The 27,210-nt window shown below is 41.0% G+C and overlaps 1 protein-coding gene across 13 annotated transcripts in view; it reads right to left on the bottom strand.

Moving 5' to 3' along the window:
* Window positions 1-1,556: 1,556 nt before the first annotated feature.
* The window catches only part of Dys (Dystrophin), a 172,142-nt gene continuing 146,488 nt past the window's right edge, over window positions 1,557-27,210 (bottom strand). For 6 of the 13 annotated variants that reach the window (XM_064693735.1, XM_064693737.1, XM_064693738.1 and 3 more), the window contains 11 exons: window positions 6,014-6,273; window positions 5,728-5,928; window positions 5,518-5,651; window positions 4,227-4,585; window positions 3,776-4,159; window positions 3,587-3,707; window positions 3,089-3,516; window positions 2,721-3,024; window positions 2,286-2,558; window positions 1,981-2,016; window positions 1,628-1,872 (listed from right to left, as the gene is read on the bottom strand). In XM_064693735.1, coding sequence (XP_064549805.1) covers window positions 2,006-2,016; window positions 2,286-2,558; window positions 2,721-3,024; window positions 3,089-3,516; window positions 3,587-3,707; window positions 3,776-4,159; window positions 4,227-4,585; window positions 5,518-5,651; window positions 5,728-5,928; window positions 6,014-6,273 — 2,475 coding nt within the window. In that variant the 3' untranslated portion in view covers window positions 1,628-1,872; window positions 1,981-2,005. Of the gene's footprint in view, window positions 1,873-1,980; window positions 2,017-2,285; window positions 2,559-2,720; window positions 3,025-3,088; window positions 3,517-3,586; window positions 3,708-3,775; window positions 4,160-4,226; window positions 4,586-5,517; window positions 5,652-5,727; window positions 5,929-6,013; window positions 6,274-9,759; window positions 10,904-27,210 lie in introns of those variants that run through there. The other 7 variants (XM_064693746.1, XM_064693747.1, XM_064693740.1 and 4 more) reach the window with 3 other exon arrangements.

Raw genomic sequence — 27,210 nt, 5'->3', positions numbered from 1 at the left:
ACGAACATTCATTTATTGTTGATCTTTAAGTTTAAGTAACATGCGTGTATTTAAATTCGTGTTGAATATATTTATGTTATTTCAGCTTATTTATAAGTGTATTTATATTTTATCATCTTTATTAGGGATATGTTTTCTAATAACTTCATATGTTTATTCAATGAATTATTCAATTATATTATTTTTCACTTTAGCTCTTCTTTTGGTTCATTCGTTTTAAACTTGAAACGGAGGGTTTTAAACTGTAGGTTATTGGTAGGACTTCCTTGTCGGCATCGGTTAGAAAAATATTCATAGTGGGTAACATGTCTACACTGATTGTGAGTTGTGGGGAATAGCATATACATAGAAAAGTCTATATGTATTTAAATAGTCAGTTCTTGTATTGTATATTGAATTTGCTTTTACTTGAAAAGTTGCATTCAGTTTGAAAACTTTAATTGAATGTCAGTGATTTAATTTTTTGTTTTTAATATTGTCTACTTTTTTTAACTGATTAAAATATTGTTAGGTTAAAATAAAAATGCATTTTAAAAGATATTTTATGTTTTTGATTTTTTCAAAAGCTCTATTTATGGTTGTGAATATTTTTGAGTGTTATATTTTGCCATTTGCTCTATTAGAATAATAAATGGTACCTTTGTTGATATATGTTTGTAAGTATTTTATATTTTTGCATATGTAATTTATGATGTGATTATATTAGTTCCATTCCTTTAGAATTCTAAAAACGTACTTTAAGTTTGGTATGTAAAGCGATTTGAGTTGTATTTATCGGTTTCATATATGCATATGTGGGTAAGTATGGATTTAATTTGACTAGTAGTATTAAGTGGAATTATATTGATTTATCTAGTGAACATCTCATGTGTTTATTATACTTTGATAGTAAAGGTTATAGAAAAGGTGGTCCATATAGTCATCGTTTTGTCATCCGTATAACACAAATAAATATTGTATCTACAATTAAAATAATTATTAAAACAATCAAAGCTGAAAAGGTGAAATGAATAAAACAAACCAAATCAAAATTCAAATATAAATTGTTCAATAATGACTAATTCTTTAATTAATTACATTGCAGCACACTTTTAGTTAGCACATATAACATTATAATACAAAATACACATAAATGGAATATAATAAATTACAAATTAAACTGAAATAAAATATCTTTGATTCAGGGTGAACGGGTAAATAAGATTGCATTTTAATTCTTACTAAATATACCTTAGCAATTTGTTGTATATCAAGTAAAAGGGAACCTTGAAATTGGCTTTAAATCTATTGTTGCATTGTTTTGAAAAAAGTGCTTCTTTAACAATTTTGCAAGTGCTCGCAGTTGGTTATGCATTCGTTATTACGAAGTTTATTTAGTATAAGACTCTTAACTACAATTTATATTTCTGCATTATTTTCAGCTTTTAATATGTATTATTCTCTTATTATTGATATATATATTCTCATAGCTAATAAAAAACTTTCAGCTTTCAAATATTTGATTTTTTTTTTTTTTTGTTTTTATATTCATATATATAAATATATGTACCACGACATTTATATGTATAAGTTGCGTTTTGTAATTATTTATAGTGATATTTGTAAGTATATGTATACTGTTTAGAATTTGCTTGCACGCCCGCCATTACAGTGAAGTATCCTTAAGTTGGGCTTCCTTGTTTCCTTCTTTTTTTTTTAGTTTTTTAGTAGATATCGAAACTTATTTCCTTAAATCCACATAGGTTTTCTCCGTATTTGTGGTCGTCGTCGTCGTTGTATTTGTAGTCGCGCAGCTGCTCGTCTCATCCAAGTCATCGTTGTTGGACTCGATTTCCTGTTCCGTGATGACAGTGACCAAATTATCAGCTGTTTCTGTTTCAAGGTGAAAACAAGCAATATCGTCAGGTATACATACATTATATTTGGACATACATTATATATTTCGATTTTTAATTTGAACAACAGAAAGGTTTGTATTACCGCTTTGACATACACTCCGAACGCTCTAGGTAAGATCTATAGTCATATAGGTGGCAATGGCAGGGGGGATTAAGCAAGAGAAAGTTCACATTAGTTTTTCTGAATAAATAGAGTTTGACCATCAAACACAAACAACATAAAAAGCAAGAAGCTGCAGTGAAGCAACGAAATACAAATCCATTAAAACTTTTTGATTTGTTGTCACTAGCTAAAACAAAATATCACCACAACTGAACCAACTGAGAAAACCAAAAGTCAACTAAAAAAAAAAAAACAAAAAAAATGCATTCCAACAATTTTCGCACCGTTCATCTGCTGCTGCAGCAAGCTGGAGTGCGGTGGAGGAGGCGGACGACCGTCGTCGCCCAAGTAGCTGGACATCTGCATGCCGCTATTGGGCATGTCGATGCCGCCGTTGCCGGTGAGGACGCCCCTCTGCGAGTGCTGCAACTGCTGCTGCTGTTGATGCAGTGCGTTTAAGGCGCCGCTCAGTTGGTGCTGATGATGCTTGGCGGCCAGGCTGGCCAGCTGCGAATGCTGCTGCAGCTCGTTGCTGAGACCGGGCAGCATAATGCCCTCTAAGTATGCGCATATAAAAAGTAAATAGTCAAGAGTTGGCCAAGCATTGAGATATTATTCAGTTAGATGCGCACAGGCAGGGGTTAAGTGCGAGATACCTATAGACTTAAGCTAAGCAGACCTATGTCTGATTCCCGCCCGATTTGTCTGCTGCTACTCACTTGAATTGTGGTCGTAGTGGCCATTCTGCTGGTTCATCTTGGCTGGTGAGTCGGTGTTCAGCTGCGAGGCGGTTACCGAGCGTGTTTGCAGCGTGTTTGGCTTGGAATTGAGCGCTGAGCCGGGAGCGCTGGGCAGTCCGCTGCTGTTGGCGCTGCTGCAGCCGCCGCCGTTGGGCTCGTCGAGCAGCTGGCGTAGACGCTGCAGCTGCGCCTCCAGCTGGCGATTGTGATCCTCGAGTATTTGCATGCGCGCCTCCAGGCGGCCCTTGTGCTGGCGCAGCAGCTTCGCCTCGGCCATCATGTCCTGCAAGCAAGTGCAACAAAATATAGATTTATTACATTCACATATGCCAATTTTTTGGGCTAACCTGTCCGTGTTCGCCCTGGCTGGACAGGCCCGTCATGCTGGAGCTGGAGTGCTGCATGCCGTTTGAGTCGTCGGGTGTGCCGCTTTGCTGCTTGCTGCACAGCTGCTGGTATTCGGCCTGCAGATTGGCATTCTCTTCCTCAAGGTCGCGTATGATGGCCTCCAGCTCCTCGCGCTGCTCTGCATCCATAGCGGCCATCACCTGAACCGGCGACTTGGGCGCGCTGCCATTGTTCGTGGGCAGTGCCTGGCAATACTGTGCGATTAGCTGATGCTCATCATCGCTGTCTGGCGTTGAGTTCGAGCCGGTTCCCCCATACTCCACCTGCGCTAGCCGAGAGGCATACATCTCCAGCCGCGAGTGCATGTCGCTTTGCAGCTGATGCGTCGTGTGCTGCGGGCTGGGTGCCGGACTCTCAAGTGCATCACCTGCGTATGGTACAAAATGCGAGGGTAAAGATTAGTTAATGTTTGATGCTCTGCTTGATGCTCTGCTTACCCTCTAGAACACTCTGCACGGGCAGGTAGCCGACGCGTGGATGTTTCTTGAAGTATTTGCGACTCTTGAATTTGTTCTTGAGCGCCCGCGTGAAATCGCGCACGTCCTCGGTGGATGTGGTCTATAGGATTAAAGGGAAAAGGGCTCTTATAGCCGATGGTCGCCTGGCAGCTCATTAAGCATACGAACCGTTGTACAATACTCGTGCATGGGATGCGTTAGTTTATGGTTCTTGGCATTTCTTCCGAAGAAGAAACACTTTTGGCACATGTCAAAGTTGAAGCACTTGAGGCAGCGATAGCGGAAGCCCACAATTGGATACTCCTTGCATATGTTGCACTTGGCCTGATGCCTGGCCGCCTCCGCAGCAGCCAGACGATGCAGCACAGGCAACCAGACGAGACTCTGCGGCTCGTGCTGCAGCCAGCCAAGGAAGTGTTGCAGCTCTATTGAGATTTCCTGATTGCCATCGATGGCCTCCTGTGATATGCCCGCCTGCTCCAGGCACGAACGCACCGAGGGCTCAATATTGGAGCCACCAAAGGCGGCCACCTCTCCCAATTGACGCGGTACCTGTAACGATGATGGCCAAACAATCACTTGGATTATGCAAAGTGCCTTAATGCCACCCATCACTCACCTGTATGCAATCGTGTAGTAGGAGTCCCAAGCGTCGCTGATCCGCTCTCCGTTCGGTGTCGGCGACCAGGCGGAACAGATAGCGGTACTTCTCCTCGAGGTGACCCCTGCAGAGCAGGACGAGACCCACCTTAAAGCTGAGCACACGGATTTGCCCGGTGCGCTGCGAGTCGTACACATTCAGTATCCAGTTGATGGCCAGGTCGAGCATTAGCGTCAAATCAATTTTATCGATTGTCACATAGAGCGAATGCAGCACCGTCGTCATGTCCGGTATGTCAATCAGCTTGTCGTTCTGGGCCCGAAGTCCGTGTCGATCGAACGATTCACAGGCAGTGGCCATTGAGATGCGATCGAGCGCTTCAAGTGAAAAACATGAAAAGTTGTTAAATATGCTCGGCAGCAATGCTTTTCAGCAAGTTTCTAAAGATCTATGTATATAAACATGGGGCAGAGTCCTCACGACAGACTGACTAGCTGACATTTGGTGTTTAACGCACGGCCTAAAAGGGTAATATGATATGGAAAATTGCCACTCAAGTGGGAGAAAGCGGAGGTCCAAGTTTATATGAAAAGCCCGTGTGGCTTAGGTGGACTAACAAGCCAGCTAAGTCCATCTAGCCGACGCGTCGAAATGGAAAACTACAAAAGCCCCAGACTTGAAGTGGCATTCACCAAACGAGCTTATAATTTTGTTTCGATATAGTATCGAATCGAAGAAATGGTTGCTTAGCGTAACTCAAAATGTATGTATAGAAGGAAGGCAGAATGTTTGCAGCGGCAGCTCGGCTCGAGGTTCAGGGTATTCGCCAGATGGGCACTTCCAACTAGAGCGTTCATATTTGTTTGGAAATAATTTATATAATATGTATATGTAATATTTATATTATATATTCATATATATATATATATTATATTAAAGGCGATTGTTTAAATAAAAAACAATTTCATACAATAGTCTTTCACAAATATTACACTCTTGTGTGTAGTCTTCAGATCCGTCCTAGAATTCAGTTGCGTTATAAAAGGTAAGGCAAAAATTGAGCTGTCTACCTCTTACGGCATGAGCTGTAGATTAAAAAAACATTTGAATAGTCAGTCGGACTAAGTTTAAAAAAACCCCGTCTTTGGTCGATTCTGCATGTTATAATAATCAATCACTTTTGTAAAAAATACTATTGATAGGCATTTCAAATATTAGCTAGCAAATAAAATTGGGTTGCTGCTTCTTTTGAGGATTTCTTTCACGAAGCTGTCAGCGTAAATGATGTAGTCTGCGGGCGAATACTCACCCAGTCGTTTTTGGACGGCGCGCAATTTCATGGCCGTGCGATAGGCTGAGAAGCGAATCTCATTGAGATCTGCAAGTCCCTTCATTAGTTCAATCATCTCCGGGTGGTCCCAGTGAGTGGTTTCTCGTTCGTGGCTGCAGAAAAGTTGGTAGGTTGGGTTCAGTTTTGATTGGCTGATGTCATAGGTGGAATTCAGGTATCGATACTTACTCGATGTAGTAAGGCACATTGGCGGCGGTCGTGGCACGCTCCCAGGGCGGCTTAACACTCTGTCCCAAATTAGGTAATGGCCCAATGGTGCCACTGTTCGATGTGTTGCGTCCATCGTCGCCGTTCTCGTGCGTGTGATTTGCACCCGCCTGGCACAAAACCTTCTGGCGCTCGTCCATCGCAATTTGCAACAGTTTCATGCTGCAGCAGCAGAAAAAACAGGCAAAAGAAAATCTCTGTTAGTGCCGTCCTGTTGCAGCTGCCAAAGCCCATAGCGTACACTTACCGTGTATTTAAATCCTCCAGCTTGGACAAACACGGCGTCGGCACGAGCACCTGGTTGGCGGTGAAGAAGGATTGTTGCTCGTTGCAGTCATCCAACAAAGCACTCGCCGTGGTCATCTTGTCCCGCAGCCGTTGCAGCTGCTGCATCTGTTCATTAGCTTCGCCCACAGATGTGGGCGTCTGCCAGGCGTTCTTTGTTTGTTCAGCTAGGGCGACTCGGGAGCTCAAGTCCTCTAGCACTTTCTGGAATTGGCGCATTTTCTGCAAGTAACAAGTTTAACGCATTGCATTTAGTAATATACATCAATTTTAAAAAGGTTATTAAGTTTTTCATGTAAATAAAAGTAAGAGGTAGTAGAAAACATCTCCCATCACAGTACTCTATGTGATCATATTCTTCATCAATACGATATCGTATAAAAATCGATTTTCACACTTTTAGGTATAACACAAAAACTATAAAATCCAGGTAGACCTTATTTGGCATATAATTATATTCTAGATATATTTAACTTGTTAGATCGCTCGTCATGTTCCTCCCTATTATGTGTGTGCGAGGATTTTGATAATTTATTCATATTATGTGTAATTTTATATACAATTTTATTCATGCATGCATTTTTAATTATGCCACAAAATATTAGCTCCTTACAATTTTAATATTTAGTTTACTTTTGAGCAATCAAAATCTTGCTTATCTTATGAAGATACTTTAATATTTTTAATTTGATTTAAAATATAAATTGCGCTCTCTGCCTGTCTTGCTTGAGTTCAATTAAGTTTTGCATAGGCTGACTTTTGTGAATATATAATTAGCTTTTAATTTGATTTTCAGCTTTTAGTTGGCTTATATGCACAATGCTCCATCAGAAGAGATAAAATAAGAGAAAACAACAACAGAAGACGCAAATTGTGTTTACATACACATACACACACACACACCCATATTCACACATAGAGCTCACATGAAACTCTTCTCGTCCATTGTCCTAAATTGTTTGTTGCCTACTTTTCGGCTGGCCTGTTTAATTTTCACATGGCTTTTTGTTTGGCAAAGGCAAGACACTATATTCATTATGAGAATATTAAGCATACGACCCATAGCTCGCATTGTTGCGGCAATAATGAGGTAATGTCCTTATGGTTGGACATTGTTGGGCCTCAATGGAGCGAGCTGTAATTTAAAGTTGGGCATAAGTTAATCAAAGGCATATTCTTTGCTTCGGTCGTGTCGCTGTCACAGCTACTTTGTAAGCCCACTCTTCATTAGCCGTAAAAGGCAAAGGGCGCGCTTTAACTTTGATGTGTAAGCAGGGGACATGCGGGCAGCCAGGCGTCGCCAATTTAAATGGCTTGTAGGTGGAAAGTGGCAGCTGCTGCACTGTGCAGCATGGCACACGTTTCATTTTGCAGATTTTCATCATTTTCGCTTTTCCATTTCGCTTTGGCAGACCATTTGACGGGGCTGCTGTCGTTCTCTTTGGAGTTAGCAACAGAAACTTTCATTGCTGCCATTTTGCATGCAAAATGCATGCAACAAGCAAAATGCATTTACCTGCGCACAACTTCAACTTTCAACTCTGCCACAGTACAGTACAACAAGCCACCAGGATGCCAATATGCAAGGATACCATCCGGCATGGCAAGCTGGCCCCATTTACTCTATTATTTTATTTAGTTATACTTATTTGCTTGCTTGCTGCTGCTGCTTCTGCTGCTGCTGTACCCTTCTTTTTCCTCTATGTAATTCAGTTTTCTTGAAGTTTGTGTTTATGATTTTGAACTTTGCAGCTTCTGCTAGCTCCCAGGGGAAAGTTTATGCTTCATAATGCATGCAGGGGCAATTTTACATGAGCTAGTCCGTCTCGACGGCCCCAGCATTGTTTGCCCTTTAACTTTTACTTGCAGTTTTTGCACATTTTTCGGGAGGTTTCTACTCCTGCTGTTGACCTTTGCTTTGATTACTTTTAATTTAGTTAGGATATTAAAAGTTTAGAAATATATTTTTAGGCATACATTTTAAAATTTGAAGTTTAAAAATATTTCAAGATATCTTGACCAAACTCAACATTTATTAGTTTCCCTATGCTCGTTACGTATGAGCAATAATATAGCTCTTTAGGAAGAATATGACAAAAAATGGGCTTATGTATGAATAAATTCTTCTGCTTTGCAAGACAGTCTTTACAAGTTTCACAATTCTTTTGGCAAACCTGCAAGCCATATTTTTAAAGAGTTATTTAGACTTCGTGCTTTCTTGTTAATTATTTGGTCTTGCGTTTCGGTTTATCAATCATCATATTTTATTATTCTGCGATGTTACATAATTGTATTTTCTCTTATTCATTTTGTAAAGTTTCGTGCTTCAGCTAATTAGGTGTAAACACAATTTGAAGTTGCAATTGACTGTGCATTTTTTGTTTCCTCAAAGAACGACAGCAAAAACTGATGGCAGAGTTTTTAACCGCTTTGCATTTCTGTTTAATTAGCAAAAGGGGAGCACAACAAAGGCCGCAGGAGAGGCGACGGTTAGGCTTCGCTTGTCGCCGCAAATTGTTGCCCGCTGCAATCAATAATTTGATGTTTACTGCAAATATGCAGCGTGACTCGGCCCTGTTGAAAGCAGCACTAATTAGTGGCAACAAGCCAACGTTGCTGCTACAACAAAGACAAGAAAACGTTTGATATCGAAGTCATTATGAAAACTACACCAGCCGATAGGAGGTCAATGCACTTTTACTGCACGTTCTGGTAGCTCGCGTATGGCAGTAAACTTTTTTGCAGTTTTAATCAACGGCAACAAAGCAAAAGCCCCAAAGATGCGTCAAAGTGGACCGGGAATCCTTGTAAAGTCACAATGGCTGCCAATAGGGCGGAGCCTGGTCTGCCTTTGTATAATCACAACAACAAATACAAAAAAAAAAAAACATACGAATAAAAAAAGTGTGCAGCATGGTGCAAGCTAATACGTGCCACTCGCCAGGCATAGCAGCAGCTAATGCGACTTCTTCGTATTGCCAGCCGCTGGCCAGCTAAGCCAGAAAAGTTGTGCACATTTTTTCTATGGCATCCCAGCTAGATCGCGAGCTGGTGGACAAAGCACCTTAGGGCGTCCACGGCCGCTTGCTTATTAAAAATGCCTTTGTTTGCTCTGGAAATGTGACTTGCGGGCATTTTATGGCGTTTGCTGTCATTTGCCATGTCAAATGGATTAGCAGGAGGCCAGGTGCTGCCGCATCAGTTCGTCTATTCTTAGTTGAATTAAATCACAAATAGAAATCAATTTAATGAAAATCATTTTGTCATCTTTTAAAAGAAGCAATATTTTATCAACATTTGTAATAAATAGGCAAGACAACTTTCATTTGCTTTCATTTCGGCTTTAATTTAAGTAATCAAAGCGTAAATCAAATGGTTAATTAATTAAGCTTACAATCGTGCAATTCCATTGATGGGATGCAGTTGCTGATGCATTTTCATCGCTTTTTTATTGAGAAGAAAATTATTAATACAAATTTGAGTTATGGCCCATGCATTATGGGCCTGAGTCAAGAAATTAATTCCGTCAAAGCGAAAGCGTGGGAGACCTAGGAATGTGTTTAATTAAAATTGTCAGGCGTATATATGGCGATTCCCGCAAATTTATCTGCATATGTGTGAGTGAGTACCCCTAGTATATTCATAGTAGTAAATACAGAGAGACACTCAGAGAACATATTCTTAGGGGCATTTAGCCAATACACAAACCTCATTTTCATCGCGCAACATGCCAACGATTTGTAGAAACATCCGCTCCGCGTCGTTCTGTGGATCGCAGTTGGAGTAGGTGTCATCCATGAGGGTGATGTCACCGATGCGACAGTGCAGCTGTTCCTCGGAGGAGGAGGAGTACAGCGACAAGATGTTGCGTCGCCGCCGTTCGTCGGCAACATGTTGCAGCGCAACATCAACAACATTCGAATGCGACGCCAGCTGCGACGCTTGCGTTGCTGCTACGGTTGCTGCCTCGTCATCGGCATCTGCCTCATCGCAGCCGCTGCTGCTGAGCTGCGAGTAGCTGAGACTCAGTTGACTGCTCTCATCGTGCTCCTGCTCATCATCATGATCCAGTTCCAAATCGAGTTCCAGCTCATGCTCCAGCTCCGTGCCGCCGGTGCCGCTGTCACCGCTCTGGGAGCTGGCCTTGGCCTGGCCAGTGGTAGCTGCGGCTGCGGCGGCTGCGGCGGCGGCTGCATTGGCCACCACCAATGCCAGATGATTGTAGGCCTGTGATTCGCCGCTGCTGCTGCTGCTGCGACTGCGCCGCTTCATGGATCGAAACGGCGACAGCAAGCGTCGACGCGTGCTGCCCGTGGGCGTGGCATAGGGCGGCAGCTGTAGCTGCAGTTGCTGCTGTGACGGCGGGCCCGCATAGCGTTCCAATGACCTTGACTTGCTGTGGTTGCTGTAGATCGTGGCACCGACATCCCTGCCAGCCTCAGCTCCAGCTGCAGACCGTCCTGCTACAGCTAGAGCTCCAGCTCCCGTTACCGTTCCCGCCACCGCCCCAGCAGACTGCCTTTGTTTTCTGCTGGCGTCGATGTGCGCGTTCTCTATAATTTCGCCAGCCTCATCGCTGGAGCTGTGAGACAACATCGCTGCCGGCGTCGTGGCAGCAAATAGTCGCATAGTTGTTGCTTGTCGATGTTGCTGTTGTTGCAACTATTATTATTGTTGTTGCTGTTGTTGTTGTTGGTGCTTCTGCTTGCGCCTTGCGACGGGTTAATTAATCTTTCTACTACTATGCAGATTTCAGGTTCTTGTTGTTCTTAGGCACTTGGCTGCATCGTTTTAGGGCACATTCTTGCGTAATGAACGTTTCTATTTTTATGGACCGGTTAGACAGGATTGTTTTCGTTTCCTTTTACTTACTTTTTAGCTGGACAAATATAGCAACGCATTAGGCAAATAGCCAAACAACTACAACTACAAGTTCGTCTTCATCTACAAGTACATATATGCATATATATGTATATATGCATATACATATATATATATGTAATCGACGAGGCAAATAAGCCACTCAATTACGCCGAAATTTCTCAGGGCCCCCCGCCCTGTAAACATAGCCTAGCGTTAATTATCTAGACATATTGGATTGTTTATTAAACACGTTGTCGTTGTTGTTGTTGCTGTTTGTGGAGTCGGGCGAAAGGTTGTCGGCTGCATTTTGTTTGCACAATTGCTGGGCGTGTGTAAATTATGTTGGGCAATATTTGCCTTTAGATAAGTTCTTTAATGTTTCAGACACCAAGTTAAGATGTTCTCTGCCGAACCGTGACATTGTTGCTGTCAGCGTTTCCGACGTGGTTATATGACAATGAGTTTGCCCGAAATGAGGCACATAGACGCTGAGGCAAGAGGATGTTGCTGGCGTACAAAACCAACAGAAAAGGTGGGAAAGTTTAGTGGTACGCCACCAAGTATATGAGAAAGTCAAGTTGTGCTCTTTGGAACTAGCGGAAAGTGAAGGGTGTGAATCAAGTAAATGAGGCCAAGGAAATTCTATTTCACATAACACTCATTGAATTGTTTAATGTGGTAATTATAAATACTTAATATGGGCATGTGTCGCATGCCACAAATGTATTCGAATTGTGGCAAAACTGGAGAAAACATTTTGTTGACCTTGCGAAAAGACACAGCAATCAGCAATCAGCTTGACATTGAAAGTACTCGGTATTATGTTAAAATCTAACGCTCACTTAAAACGTATACTATATGTTTAGGGTGGGCGGGGAAGCTTCGAAGTCAAGGTTTACTTTTAATGGCAATTTCTTTTAACAGCCTTTAAAATTAACTAGAAAGCTAAAAAAAAGAAGCCAGCTGTCAACAAAAAAGCAATTGTATGACAACCTTAACTTTGTGCACTCGAAAAAAGTGTCAAGGAGTCGGTACTTACAACTAAGCAATGACCCCACAGAAAATAAGAATATCTTACATAAGAGAACGTGTTTAGTTTGAGCGGCATGAAAAACAGAAGAATATGATATTTCAGAATGAAGTGACAAAAAGCGCAGTAGACGAAAGCTCATTAAAATTCTAAGCCGTAAAGCAAAACAAAGTTTTGAACAAAGTCAAGAGCGGTACGTGGTGCCGGGTGTACCGGGGCGTCTCTCGGTGGGGAGCGAGAGTTCACGGCAGAAAGAAAGCTAACAAGCCATTGACAGACAGGCCAGACGATACCCAACGCGACGCGACGACTGCGACCAGTTAAAAAAAGAAGTTCCTAAACAAAATGGAGAAACAAAATAACCGGAATACCGTCAAGTAATGCCGGTAATGACATTGTAACGGTATTTATTACAACATTACAACGAATGACAAGTGTCTAATTAGTTGCGCCAACATGCCCCCTCCCCCCGCCCCATTTCTTTGCGACTTTCTTGTTGTTTGTTTGGGACATGCATAAATTAATACTCGGAGTTTCCACCGAAAGCCGCTCTCAGATGCACTTGGGAGGTAATTGAAAATGTGCCACACGCAATTTTTGCATTTTTGCACAAACATTCTTGATTGCGATTTATGTGCAACAATATGTTTTTGTGGCACAAGCAATACGTGTGTGCAGAAAATTAGTATCTATTATTGGACTTATCATCTGTTATTGTTATTCTTGAATGCATTACAAATTATTTACGCAGAAAATGCATTTCGGATTTGATTGATGCACTCTGATGCTCTGGACACGTGGAAAATGCCAATGAATTTCACTTTTTGCTCTCCATCTCACTTTTTTCCTGTGGCCCTCCCTCCCTCTGTTGTTGTTCTCTAATATATGCATACGGTATCTACTCTGGGACGTTGCCTTGCATACGAAATCCGTGTTCGGTTTGACAGAATACCGCATTGAAGTATGGATAAATGCTGGGATGAATATTGGAATGTGCTGTTGCTGGTGATGTTGGACACTGCGTTTTGCTTTTGATATGCAAATACTTTTTGCAGCAGCAACTAAAGGTAAAAAAGTGCTTACGAATTGCTGCAAATCAGGGGAAATGGAATGGATTTCAATCTATGAATTTCGCAATTGAATAGCACGAGGTATACTCAAAGCGAAGTATTTATTGGGCCCAAATGGGTCGATTCACTGGTCCCCTAGCCACAATTGTATTTTCAATCAGCAAGCACTGCAGCAGACTAAAATGAAAATAAATGTTTATCTGCATTTAAGTAGAAATTCATATTGAATTTCAAATATTTGCCATTCGAATTATACTAATTATCATTTACATATTCTAAAAGGGAATACCAATAATCTGTTAAATGTTTATTTTGTTTGTTGATACCTACAAATTTAAAGCTTGCCAACTGTTTTGCAATTCGCAGCACATTTACAATATGTTATCTTTCATCTATCCGATGGCGACTTGGGTAGATTTAATACCAAAATATTTTCACTTTCAGCTCGACTAATACGAAATGCGCGGCACATGCGTTGCTGCAAAATGGCTTAGTGGCTGATTTGTATACAAGCAATAAGACATCGAGTCATTAAATATATATAACTCGCCGAAATTTGGTTATTTATGTGAAACCACAGGCAGCCAACAGATGGTAAATCCGTTTACCTGCGCCGAGAAGAAAACACATTGACGACCAATATATTTCTGTTTTGTTTATCAACAGCTGCTTCAAAAACTAATTAAGTGGCCAGAGCTTTGCCCCCGGGCCGTAGACAATGCGAATAGAAAGCCTGCGGTCACAAAACATAGCTCGTCACGATTTCCAGGTGTCTTTTCAGATTTAAGATCGCCTAACGAAAGGGCACATGTGGATAGACGTGTACACTCAAGAGACATCGAAAGAGTTAGATAGAGAGAGAGAGAGAGAGAGAGAGAGAGAGAGAGAGAGAGAGAGAGAGAGAGAGAGAGAGAGATCGACCGAGATCAATAACCGTGACAAGAATACGAGCAATAATTCAAGCATGGAAAGTCAAGGCAATTGCACTGCGACAATAGAAATGCTGATTCATGGACCGAAATGATAATGTAACAAAAGCGAGACTTAAAGCCAAGTTAAAGTCACAGCGAAATGGTCAATTTACGCTGCTGCAACTATTGATAATAGCCGCGGCACGTGCCTCAGATAATTGTTGATTGATTAAGACACAGTCTCCCAACCCCCTCGCAATTCATTGAAAACTTCATAAGCTGAGCTGTGCTCTTGGCATTTGTAATCAGTCTGTGTGTAATAAATTTTGGATAACTCTTTTCAGCAATTGCCAAGCCACAATGCGAACACTCTTCAAGCCAACGACTCTGCTCAGTGCATTCAACTCTGAAATTAATTCAAAAGAGAAAAGACAGTCCAGACGAAACAGCAAAAAATTAAGAATCGTCCGAAGAAACATGGGACACGTTGTCATTACGGATTATTATATTTACATACACACAATATGCAACCGGAAATTTTCGTCAGTTTATTCAATTTATTGTGATTCAATGATATAAGAGAATAATAAAAGCAAAAGTCCATATTATTATGCCACAGCTCTGGGTCTCTCCATTTGCCATTTGTTCGTCGGCTCCCGGCTCTCGCCTTGTTGCGCTCTGTTTCGCTCGTGCTTTTCAGAAGTGCCTGTTAAACTCAATGCTACCCATTCCAGTGCTGGTTCTGGGTGCCCGCTCATGCATAATTTTCCAGAACTGCGCCCCGAGCGGGGTCGCTCCATTGTCAATGTTGTTTTTACAGTGCGTAAATCGTAACCGAAATGCATTTCTCGCCGAGCGATCCACACAATAGGGAAATGGAAAATGTGTGGGCGTAGTAAGCCCTGCATTTTCTATTTGTTTTGTTTCAAATGCGCTTTGTTTTCTTTAATGGATGCTGTTCGTCAAGCAAGGCCAGACAATACCACTGCCAACTAGATATATGTATATATATAAAACATATAGATCTAGATCTATTGATAAGCAGAAAGTTCGACATGTGAACTAATGAGCTCGTGTTATATCAATTTGCATAAATCATTTTAAAGCATTTGTGTGCTGCGATTAAGATATCATCTAGGAAATGAACAAATTTTAAGATAAAATAATTCATTTTGAATTTCTCTTTGAACGAAAACATGCAAAATAATAACCTAAAATGCATCTACAAAATATGTTAATTCACAGTTTAACTACAAAGAAATATTCAATTTCTCATGATTTCGACAAGCAAATCGCATAACACTTGGTTGCTTCTCAGTTGCTCAGCGACTCACTCGAAATAACTTCAACGCGGAAATTCAAAAGCAAATTAGAATTCGATAAACAGAATTTGGAAATCGCTCGCGATTTCTTTAGCATTTGTGGTTGACTGCATCTTGACTCGAGCACAGATGGGAATGGTGCATAACATAAATCCCATGCGTCATGCACCAACTTGCAGTCACATAGATATGTGCCACGCCCACACGCTCACATCAATATAGGCGCCACGGAAATTCACGACACAAACTGGCGTTGAAAAATTATATCAAATATAAATGCAGCCGCAGCCGCAATAGCTGCATATGGATAGAATGGCAGGCAGTTAGCAATGTATTTGGGCCGAGTTACCCAGTTTTTCTGGCAAAAAAGAAAAACAAACAAGAAATGGGCAGGGCGCACGAACAAGATGGCGCTTTGACCATGGCCAGCAATAAAAGTCAAGAGTGCCAAGCGACATGGCACAATTTATCACAAACAAATGATCGCAACAAGCCGAGGCATGAAATGGAGAATGCGAAATTGGGAATGGAAATGGAAATGGCAATGGGAATTCGAATTCGAATGGGAATGGGAAGGAGGTCAGTCTGAGACTCTAGCTTCAATTCAAGGATGACGGCCCCTCTGGCGAGGGCGTGGCTGGGTGCGCGTCGCGCCGCGCCGCGCTGCGCTTAAAAGGCTTTTGGTTAAACGAATTTTCATATCAATTTCGTGGGCCGTCGCTCGATGGTGCGAAGGCTTTGGTAGGTGGAATGGCAAATGGAATCAATTGTTGAATTTTCCACAGTCGAGGCGAAGCGAGGCGCAGAGTCTTCGGGCGAAAATAACGTGAAAAATTTACAAGATGTTTTCGTTGCGATAAATAAAGTTGCAAATGTGAGCTGCATCAGCTGGCAGGCAACTCGATACTCCCTTTGCTGCTGCCCCATCCATTCGTTGCATTGCATAGGAGGTGCACTTTGTATGTCCGCCTGACAGCAATTTGCCACAAATTGCTGCTACGCATTCATACAAATTGAAGGTCTGCTGCATGTGTGTGTGTGTGTGTGTGTGTGTGTGCGGGGCTTAGAAACTGGTCCAATGTTCTAGGACCTTAAGACTTGTTTATTGCATCGCCCATGGCAGAGGCTTTTGATATTCCTGCTGTCGTGGCTGTTGCTGCTGCTCTTGCTCTTGCTCGTATTACCTCACTTTGTATACAAACGCAATTGGGATTCAACTGGGAGTGTGGCCCGAGGTGGGTGGAGTTACTTGGGCATTGTGTGTGGCCTGGCCAGGAGGTGTGCTTTGTGTTATTGTTTGTCGGGATGACAGGCTTATAACAATTAATTACCAGAATTGATGGAGCAAGATTTCCATTTTATGCAGTCTTCTTCGATTTGTTTCGATGATTAACACGTATATGAGAAATACAAATATGAAATGAAGCTGTAAACTGACTGAGAAGGGAGGAATATCCAACTAAATTAAATTATTCAATCAGATATCCAAGGGTATGGAAGAACAATAATATAGAAGCTACGTTAATAATTTATGTATGTCTCATACTTCAGATAAATTTACATAAATCATACATTGCCAAAAATCTAAGAGAAAACTTTATAAATTTTATCTTTAATTTCTTTAAGAATTATTGTATATAAGCCAAAATTGAACTTCACGGCAAAAGTGGTTTTATATCAAAACACACGTTAGGAAATCGCATCGGTCTTGGGTTCGTACAATCCAAGGAAGTGCAGTGCAGAAAGTAATTTTAGCATTTTTTATGATGCCGCATTTTGATAAATAATAAATGCGTGCGAGATGTGCGGCGCATGAAAATGTGTTAGGCGGTCGGGCAAGAAATTTATGACAATAGTAAAATGTTATCATTGCGCCAGGAGGAGGAGGAGTTTACAGCAGCCAAACGCTGCCAGATGGCAAAATTATTCAAAAGTGGCAATTAAAGCTGCTCATAAATACAAACCTATATGTAAGTAATATGTATATTTAATCTATCCAATTAGAAAAGTACAAGCACAGCAGCCATTGTCGGATTAGGGGGGATGTAGGGAAAGGTAGAGCATTGGGCAGTGCGGCCTTTGTAAGAGTTTTTGTTAAAGCCAAAATGGACGCACGTACCAAGTGCAGCAGCTGAACGAGAACGAGAACGAGAGCGAGACAAAGGATTAGGTTGGAGCTCTGGCTTGTCTCTACGTGTGAGCACTCGAATGCATGTTCTTTTGTTTGCGAAAATTATTTTATAATCATTTTATCACATTTTCAAACCAAGTGCCCAGCTGCCAGTAGCAACAACAACAACAACAGCTACAACAAAGTACTGGCAAAACTTTTCATGGCACACACCTGCTGCCCGGATTCGAGGATGCAAGGGTACGAGGATGGCAGGGTACGCCGAGGACAACAATAGTTTGCCCGCCTCCCTCTCAGGCTGCCTGCAACTTTGCCCTCCTATTGATGCCATGCGGGCTGTCTTCCCCCAGCTCACGTTCTAAGAGGCACACACACACACACACACACACAAAAATGCACACATTGAATCTTCATTTTCGTTAGACAATGACAAAAATGGAGCATAATAGATAAAATTAAGTGCAAGTGCAGCAGACAGACGACAGATAGCGGACAGAGAAGCCAGCACAAAAAGATGATCAAACCTCAAACTTCAAAAACTCAACCTGGCAGCGGAACTTTGTCGTTGCCGCCGCCATAGCCAAAGCTAAAGCCTCGACTCGCTAAGCAAAAGGCCATTAATAAAGTGTATTGAATGGCTTTCAGCCAAATGCAACGGAGTCCCCGAAATGGTGGCTACGTTGCCTGAAAAAACCTTTTGTGTTGGCAAATGCATCGTTTAACTTAATCGCTGGATAAACTTGGCAGCTGACAGGCGCCCAAGTGATATATGGAATACACATACTATAGATCGATAAGCTGTCCAAAGATACTTATATGTCATAATGTTAAGTGTTCAAAAGCAACAACAAATTTATTATGTAAAATAAATAAAAAGCCAAGAACAAAAGATAACACAGTCAAATAGCATAGCAGTATATATAATCGTGGTCCTTTGATTAACCGACTTTGCCCTTTAACGAAACCCACCCACATATTCCTGCAATCACACTGTGTGACTAGGTTTGGGCTTAACTCGATTTCGGTCCAGCGGATGTTCCCTTAGTAAACAGAACTCAAATATGAAACCTGAAATATTATTAATCCGTTAGGGCTATTTATTATTTGTCCAAATTCTCTGCCAGCTGCTGCAACCAACTCAAATATTAGTAAGGTAAATTGAATTAGGTATTCCGTAAAAGTCCTCGCCAAGTCTCCCCCTCCACGTTTTAAAATTTTCCTTTAAAATAACTTTGCATATGATTTTGAGCAGGCCCTTGGCGTCTGCCAGTATAGTCGACTATGGGCAAGAGAAACTTTTCAACTTTAATAAGAATAAAACAGGCACCGACCTGTGCAACAATCAAGCCCAGAGGCAGAGCCTCTCTGCCCTCAAGCGATGCGATTGCATGGAGCACAATTAGCTACGGCAGCTTTCATCAAATTTTAGCAAAATTTTCCCGCAAAATAAACGCAAATTTCACCGTCATAAATTAAAGACGCAGAAACCTTTATATGGCCTAGCAGTTGGGTGAAGGTTGAGGGTTTTTCTGGTGGGTGGAAGCACTCGGAAAGGTAATGGCTTTACACGTTTGGCACCTACGCAACGAGCAGCAATTCTTTGTAGGTGGCGGGGTAGAGAACAATAATAAGTTTAATGAGTTATAAAAAAGTCCTTTTACAACCCGTGGAAGAGGGCATTCTCCAGCTGCCAGTTTTACAGCCAGCGTGTGCAGCTACTGAGAGCATTATTATTAAGGTATTACGGAAAACGCGAAAGCTGGCATTCTTCTCAAATGGTATTGTTTTTCAACAACAACAATAACAATAACAAGCACAAGAAAGCCAGCTGGGCACCTGATATGCGGACTTAACAATTTGAAAGTTTCAACTGCATTTCAGCCAAATAATTTAGTCACAATATTTTATGGCTCAATTTCCGTTTTGCCAACTTCCGCCCGCTGCCTGCATTGAGCCGCAACGAATGCGCCCAAAACAAGTTGAAGCTGCTGCGGATGATTAAACACAGCCAGACCCAGTTCAATTGGAGCAAGAGAGAGAGAGAGAGAGAGAGAGAGAGAGAGACGGAGAGAGAGAGGGAGATGCAGACAGCCAGAGACGAAGTTTTGCACCAAGCCTAGATTTGACTGCCATTTGTTTCTTTTGTGAAAAATGATAAATACGCTGAGATCTATTTCAGTGTATATCTTTGTAGTTGTTTTGTTTTTGTTTTTTGTTTGTTTATTTTTACATTTTTCTTTTTTTTTTGGCGGGTGTGTCACTTAATGACTTTTTGTTGAATGCTCGAGGAACAAACAGCCAGACATTGCTGGAAGCGAGATATTTTCAGCTGTTGTTTGCTTTTATTGTTAACAATATTGTTGATTATCTGTTATCCATTTTTGTATTGCAGTCAAGGCAACTGTGAGGCAGCAGAAACATGTAAATGTGGCACGGATATTAAGCTTGGCAAAGCGAACTTTACAATGAAAATGCGCAGATTGAATATTTGTTAACTGATTAAAGGGTTGGAGAGGCAAGCTCGCTCAACTGCCTAAAGCACATTAAATTAAATGAATAAAACTATATCTAATTAAATGAAATCGAACAAATAATGTAACCTGTGCAATTGTATACGTGTAATGAGGAAAAACTAACACGAGCTATTTATAGGGTGAAATGAATAATGTCTGTATATTTGCAAGTAAAATATATTGCTAACTAAATACGTTTTTCTCATGAATGCAGAGGTGCATATTAGATAGAAAATTGCCAAGAAAATTAATGTATAAATAGAGCATGGACTGTGAATTCCACGAAGTCTTAAGACAAAAATAAGTAAGATACAAGTTCCAAAGTATCTAGAAATGGGCTGAAACAATAGTCTGTTGAATAAGTGAAAACTTGTGGTTATCGAATTTAACATGAAATATAAAGTCACTTTAAACTGAAAATTCTTCTTTAAGCTGCACACCTCAGTAATGCGCTGCTGTACTATAAACTAAACATAAATAATTTGAACATCAATCACGGAATTGAAATGTAAAATTGTAGTTCCAAGCGAATAGTATAAGCAGCTTTAAATTATTTCTAGCTGAAGATTTGTAATTAAGCGCATTTCCAATGACAAACTCAGATACAGATACAAAGGCCACTATACAGTCAACCAGCTGAACGGAACAACTTGGCATGGCTGTTGCCGAGCATTAGACTATGGCTTTAAGTGGGGACTGGGATTGGGATTGGGCATAGACGTCTAGCGGGCAAGCGTAATATATTTGCATTAACCCAGTGACACATTTTGACATAATCTGATTAATTGGCGTGTAAAGGAGAAAAATAAATTGAGCGGACTAATGAAGCGCAAATAGAGCGAGACAAAGATGTTGCAGTCGCAAGCTCCAGACGATGGCAACTGGAGTCGACGCCCACGAGCTGCAGTCCAGGCGCTGAAAATTAGTGCGAGTCGCCATGTGAGTCGCTTCCAATTTCCAGCGAGCAGTCGGCAGTCGGCAGTCGGCAGACCGCCTGTTGCCGCCCGCCAGCCTGGCTAATAGTCAATTTTTCTTTATACAATTAATTGATGTCAACGGCTTGCAGCAACCAGGAAGATTGAGCAACCAGACCGCAAAACGGCGTCGCTATCGTCATATCGCCGCTTTGGCAACTTCATCAAAGACGCGTCAAGAGTTGGCGGCAAACTGGCGGCGTTCGTCTTTCTTGTGGCTGTGGCTGCTTTGGCTTTGGCTTTGGCCTGCCTGTCAGCCTCAGACGCTGCCGACGCCGCAAAATCAATCAGGCATAGAAAAGCACGGCCCCAGTCCTCTGGCCGCCATTCCAAATCCATGCTTTGTGCAGCGCGTTTGCGGCCTGCCGCCCACAATTTCAATTTATTAAATGACATTTGTTTTGTGCGCCTGGCTCGATATACTTGTATTTTCATTTGCATTTGTATTTGTATTCGCCTATTCCACAAACATATTTGCGCCTATGGCCCCAAAGCATCAATTTTTAATTTCATTAGCGTGGCGCGGCCCCAGAGCCCCACTTTGGTTTTTCATTATCTGTTTTTCCAATTTGCATTCGCCGGTTTTGTGTTTTGGTTACAGCACTCGCACATTTTCCGGTTCATGCTTTGCCCATTTGAATTTTAAATGATTATTGATTTTCTCCATTTTTATCTGGATTTCCTTTTTTTGTTTTGTTTTGTGCTGTATTTTGGTTGAGTTATGCTTATCGATGGCCCATTCTGTGGCCTACTAAACAGGCTGTGGCTGGCAGCCAAGGCAAATATTCAAATTCAGGGACAAACAAACTTGTTAATTACCCAAAGTGCACAAAGTTCACAATCTGCGTGTAAAGTACAAACAAACAATGCTCGACGCGCACTGTTCAAAAATAACATTCAGGTATCCATTTGGGATAAACAAAGCCCATCAATGAAGGCTGCCAACAGCAGCTGGTGCCACAAATTGGATCTAAAGCCTTTTTAGCTGCTGCGAATAAATATGAACACAACGCAGGCACCTCAGGTATCCATCAGTTAGTCATTAATTCATTAAATCAATTTCAGTGGTTTCGCATCAATTTAAAAACTATTAAACCAATGCTCAAAGTGTTCAATTAATTTGCCTGGACTTCAATAGATTTTGCATATTCAATTGATACTCTCTTATTTAGTCGAGAGTATTTGAACAAGATAATCTAAACATTTTAAATTTGTATCGTAGTTGTTTTATGAAAGCCATACTGCTGATGCTGATTCGAACTGATACAATATGCTATTTTCAATTAAGTTAAATGCTTAGGGTATATAAATAGCTTGCCAATTATATTAAAAGTTGAATCCAAGGCACCATCCGTGCATCGTGCTTATACAAATGAAAACCGCAACGAGAAATACAGGAATTCCAACGCACCTGGCCATAATCTAAATGTTTATTTAACAAATAAATTGGGCAAAATTGCGCAGCGCATGTTGCCAGAGCAGAGAAGATACCATCCCAATCCAACCCAACCCAGCCCGAACCATCCCACACCAACGGGCTGCTTGAAATATTTCATGGGTGGTGGCCATTTATATATTTATGCAATTAAAAGAAAATTGCTTTTGTGTATTTACGATGCAGGTTGGAAAAACTTTAGCCAAACCAAATACAAATCATGTAAAATCTGTGCAAATATTGGAAGCTCAAAGAAAATACCATATAACAGAACTTAAGTACATGAAATAAATCTGGATATAAATTTTGAAAAAAATTGCAAAAGTTCAAATAGCGAAAACATTTCCATGAAAACCTGATGCATATTTTCTAAGATCTCAACAGAAACCAAAATAAATGGCTTTCATTGTAAATCATATGCACAGAAATTGAATTACATTTAAATTAAAGTTTGTCGTCAATCTGAGAGAGCTTTTACTTTGTTTCTATAGAACAGTTTTGATGATAATAATAAAATATACAAAATTTGTTTGCTGTTGCATGTTGGAATTCTTGATGCGAGCAGCGGTGGCAGCTGCTCATTAAAATCCACTCGTCGGGGGGCTTGGCTCTTGACTCCGTCTCAGAAACGATTTGCCATGCTTTCTAATATTTGAAAATAGTTGCAGCTCATTAAAGTCGCATTAAAGCCAGTGTCAAATGTGCGGGAATCGTGTACGCGCTGTACTTGTTACTTGGCTTAGTCTGCACTTTAAGCCATTTGCTGCAGTGACGGCTTTTACTTTCCCTTCGATGCCGTGATTTTCGACAGAGCAGAAAAAGCTCAACTACATAGTTTGGTATTTAATGCTTCACGCTTAACTGGCCGCATCGATGGGCTGATTGTTCATTCGAAGTCAGGGTCTTTGATGCGGGCTGACTTGACGTTGATAAATGAGGCGATTCGCTTGTCTGCGAGTAGGTTCTACTGTGTTCTGCGTTCTGTGTTCTGTCAGTCGCCTAACTAACTAACTTAACAATGCATAACTTTAGTTAACTTGGCTCTAAAGTTCATCTAGACGCAGTTGTTGATGTTGCCCCGCTTCATGTAAATTTTCTGCTCAATTAAGTTGTCAACATTTTGACAAACATTTGCACTCATTAGAGACTTTCCCTAGAATTATTAATACTTGGCTGCTGCAGCCTTCCCTATCCGCATCCAAGAGCAAAGTCGAGTGGCAGGCAATTTGTGGGTGATTTGCATAAAATGCCTCTTCGAGCCGCCACTTGGCCACTTCGCCAGTTGTGAGCTGTGATTTCTTTTGGCTGAGCTGCTTTTGCCACTTCCTGGCTAATGTAGCTAAAGAATCTGTCAGTCAGCCGGTCTGACAGTCGTCGATGTGAATTATTTCATTTGTTTGTCTCTTGATGCGCTTAACAGTTCAATGAAGCGTGTCAGCATTTCGAGAGGGCGTAAACGCCCTCTACAATTTCTGCTACTAATCACAATTGAGATGAAAAAAGGTTTTTCCCCCTGCAGCGCACATTTAATTGAGTGAAACTCCTAAATACGAGTACTCACTACATAATTGTTCAATTGAAATGATTCCGATGATTGTGCGGCAACTGTCCACTGTCCAGTGTCTGATAAACAGGCAGCAATTAGGGCAGCAATTTTTTTAATTGATTGGAACATTGCTGACAGCGACTTCCATTGATAGTCCCCCCCGCTCGGAGCTTGGTTTCGTGCGGAAGCGTGAAAAAGCGCAAAACAATCGACAAGCTGCTCACTTATCGCCGCTGTTCACAGCTGCCAATGCGCTCTCGGGCCTGGCCCAAACGCCGATCAGTAGGCTTCGGCCAAGCTACGTGCTCGTCGAACTTAAGCCATACAGTTGTATGCATAAGTATGTGGCCAATCGCTGGAACATACACATGTGGCTTAGGCGGTAAATATGCTCCGATATGCAACAATGCTCAGGCAGATGATATGTTATCAAATAAATAATATAAGAAAGCAATCGAAGTTGAGTATAAATGCTTATAAAGAAGAAAGCTTTTACTTGATAGCGCTGGCAATACATTTCTTTAGCGACGTCTTAAAATTATATCTTGTTGAAGTACAACAAATAGCGCACAAAATATATGATAGCCTATAGATAGATGTGTATTTATGTATGCTAAAATATTTTAAACTTTTCTATGCAACGATTTCGTGTGGCGCATTTCAGCATTGGCAAAGTGCTGTGCAGCATCAATGGACACTTTTTATGCCACAGCTTAATTCACTTATCCGACACGCTCAGCTGCAATTTATTCAGATAAGTTATTTATTCACACTAGCAGATGCTTGTTATTCTTCTTCTTTTTCTAAGCCAAAGATACATCTCATGCACTCGGCAGATGCTTGAAATGTGCCACTGCCACTGCCACCACACCCAACAACAACAACAACAACAACAACAACAGCGACAGCGACTATAAATGCGCTTGAGCCTGGCACTAGATATTTTTCTTTGCCTTTGGGCACAGCAAGATACATGTACAAGTCGCTGGTAGTTGTGCTTTCTTATGCAATCCATCGGATACATTTTAGCAGCTCCATCACTTGACATGCAAAATGCACAACGGCGGCGACTGGCTGCCTGCCCGATCGCCTGTCTGTTCGCCTGTCACTCAGTCCACTTATTGGCGCTCGTGTTGCACATGCAATTGATTTGCAGTTGCATCTTTGGGCCTATAAATAAGCATGTCAAACGGTTAACACCATTAGCCGCATATTAATTGGCCGAAATAGACACCACGAAATAACACCAGCAGGATTAAGCGCCACGACAAAGTCTCTAGTCGCGACATTTGCCTGACATTTGTATAAATTCCATAGAAGGCTACGCATTGCCACATGTGGAAGGCCTTAAATGGCACTTGGCGTCTGCAAGTCGCGTATGTCAAAAAGATATTCACACACACACTCACACACACAACAAGTATATAAGATACGGGCGCAATGCTCTATCCTCCAGCCATTGCCATGCAAATGTCAGCCAGGAGTGGAGGGTGAAGCGTGGGTGCGGGACGGCGGCAATTGCGGCGATAATTGCACATTTGAGGCACGCAGAAATTGCCAGATCTACCGTCCGCCCGCCTCCCCGTCTCCCCCTGCCTCTGGCAATGTCTCTTAGTGTACTAATAAATATCAATTGTCTATGCAACAACAATGACAACAAGTACTCCCACAACAACAACAACAACAACAACAACATGTTTTGCCTTGTCTTTGCATTTCTTTTGCTGTTCTTACAACATTCAGATACATAGGCACATAAACACGCACAAACACACACACGCACAAACTGCATGCATAAATTAAGTGCAATTAGCATAAACAATTTTCAGCTTTTAGCTGCAATCAAGAGGGGAAAACACAAACGGGAACTGCCAGGAGCATCTACATGCAACCGCGCGGAATGTGCTGTGCGAGTCGGCTGCAAATATGGTAATATCAACTGCGGAAATTTTAGATGTTTGGGTAGATGCATTATTTGGAAACCAAATTTGGCATTCGAGCTGATATATGCTACTTTGGCAGGATTATTTCTGATTTTCGGTTTCAGTTGTTGAGAGTTAAAAGACCTATTTTTGCCATGTCAGCTTGAAAGTCGTTTGTCCATAGAGAGACGCAAATATCTTGGTTGACAAGTATTTCATATGTTTATATATGACTCAGCTGCTAATCTTTTTACTATTCCTGAATTTTAAAAGTAAATATTTTTGTAATAACAAATTTAATAACTTTTTAAACATAGTTCAGGAGTGAGAAGTGTATTTGTATATATAATTTGCAGACTGTTGCAGATTATTAGGGTTGGTTAAGAATATCTCAAGTAATGTTTATTTAAGGCTTAAGGCTGAAAACTAAGCTACAAAAATGTTAGAACTAAAATGCACAAGAAACATGGCACAGGCTGCAAGTGCTAAGGACGGCTTTTCGACTGAAAGACTGATGAAAGAATAACAACTGATTAAAACTAATTAATTAGTGATGTAATACATATAATTAGCTAACTTAAGTGTTCATTCGAATTCTATTAGTTAACGCATTTCAAGTTACATATTTTGATCTCTCTCTTCATTTCTTTATCTTTTGTTCGCCTTCTAGCTATGTTAACAGCTGTTAACAGTATGTTAATACGAGCTCAATTTACTGCGATATCTATATTAACCAAAGATTTAGAATCCTCTATATGCTTGAATGAATAGTTAAAGTACTTGCAATATGTCTTTTAATAAGGCCTGTCCATATACATACATAATATATATGTATGTATGTATATATGTTATGTAAGGAAATTCACTGTAATCCAAAATGATGACTTCATATTGCAGCTGTTTTCAAGCGAAACAAATCCAAGTTTCGTATAACATTTGCAGACGAAGAAGCTTCGAATCAAATAATAAACCATGCCCCTTATCAAGGCCAGCCAAAACCAAGCGAGTCCCCATAAAGCTCACAAGAAACCGAACTGGGAACTCGAAGCGACGAACCCTCCCCGTCTGGCCAGAGCCCGCACATGGTCGGTGTTTGCTTACACTTTTTTAACTATATATATATACATATAAATATATATGTGTTTTTAAATGCATATACATATATTTGTTTATCTGTAGTGCACGCCAAAATGCGCCTCTGGAATTTATTCACGAGTATTCTGTGTTAAATGCCGTTTAGTTCGGAATGCACGAAATGCAAAAGTCAATAAGTGCAGGCAACCGCAGGTAAATAAATAATTATTTAAGAAATTTAAGTACATTTTCGACTGCTTGTTTATGGGAAGACGGACAGTGATCAGGGCATAAAAAAAACATAATTTAAAAAAAAAAATAAAAAAAAAATTAACAGATAGCAGAGCTACGTAGTAGGATATATTTCA

This window comes from Drosophila montana, unplaced genomic scaffold, assembly GCF_035044405.1.
Source record: "Drosophila montana isolate Dmon_TW-CO22-7 unplaced genomic scaffold, ASM3504440v1 contig_3733_1, whole genome shotgun sequence".
Taxonomy (NCBI): domain Eukaryota; kingdom Metazoa; phylum Arthropoda; class Insecta; order Diptera; family Drosophilidae; genus Drosophila; species Drosophila montana.
Note: the sequence above shows the minus strand (reverse complement) of the source record. Positions and strands in the feature narration are given on the sequence as shown.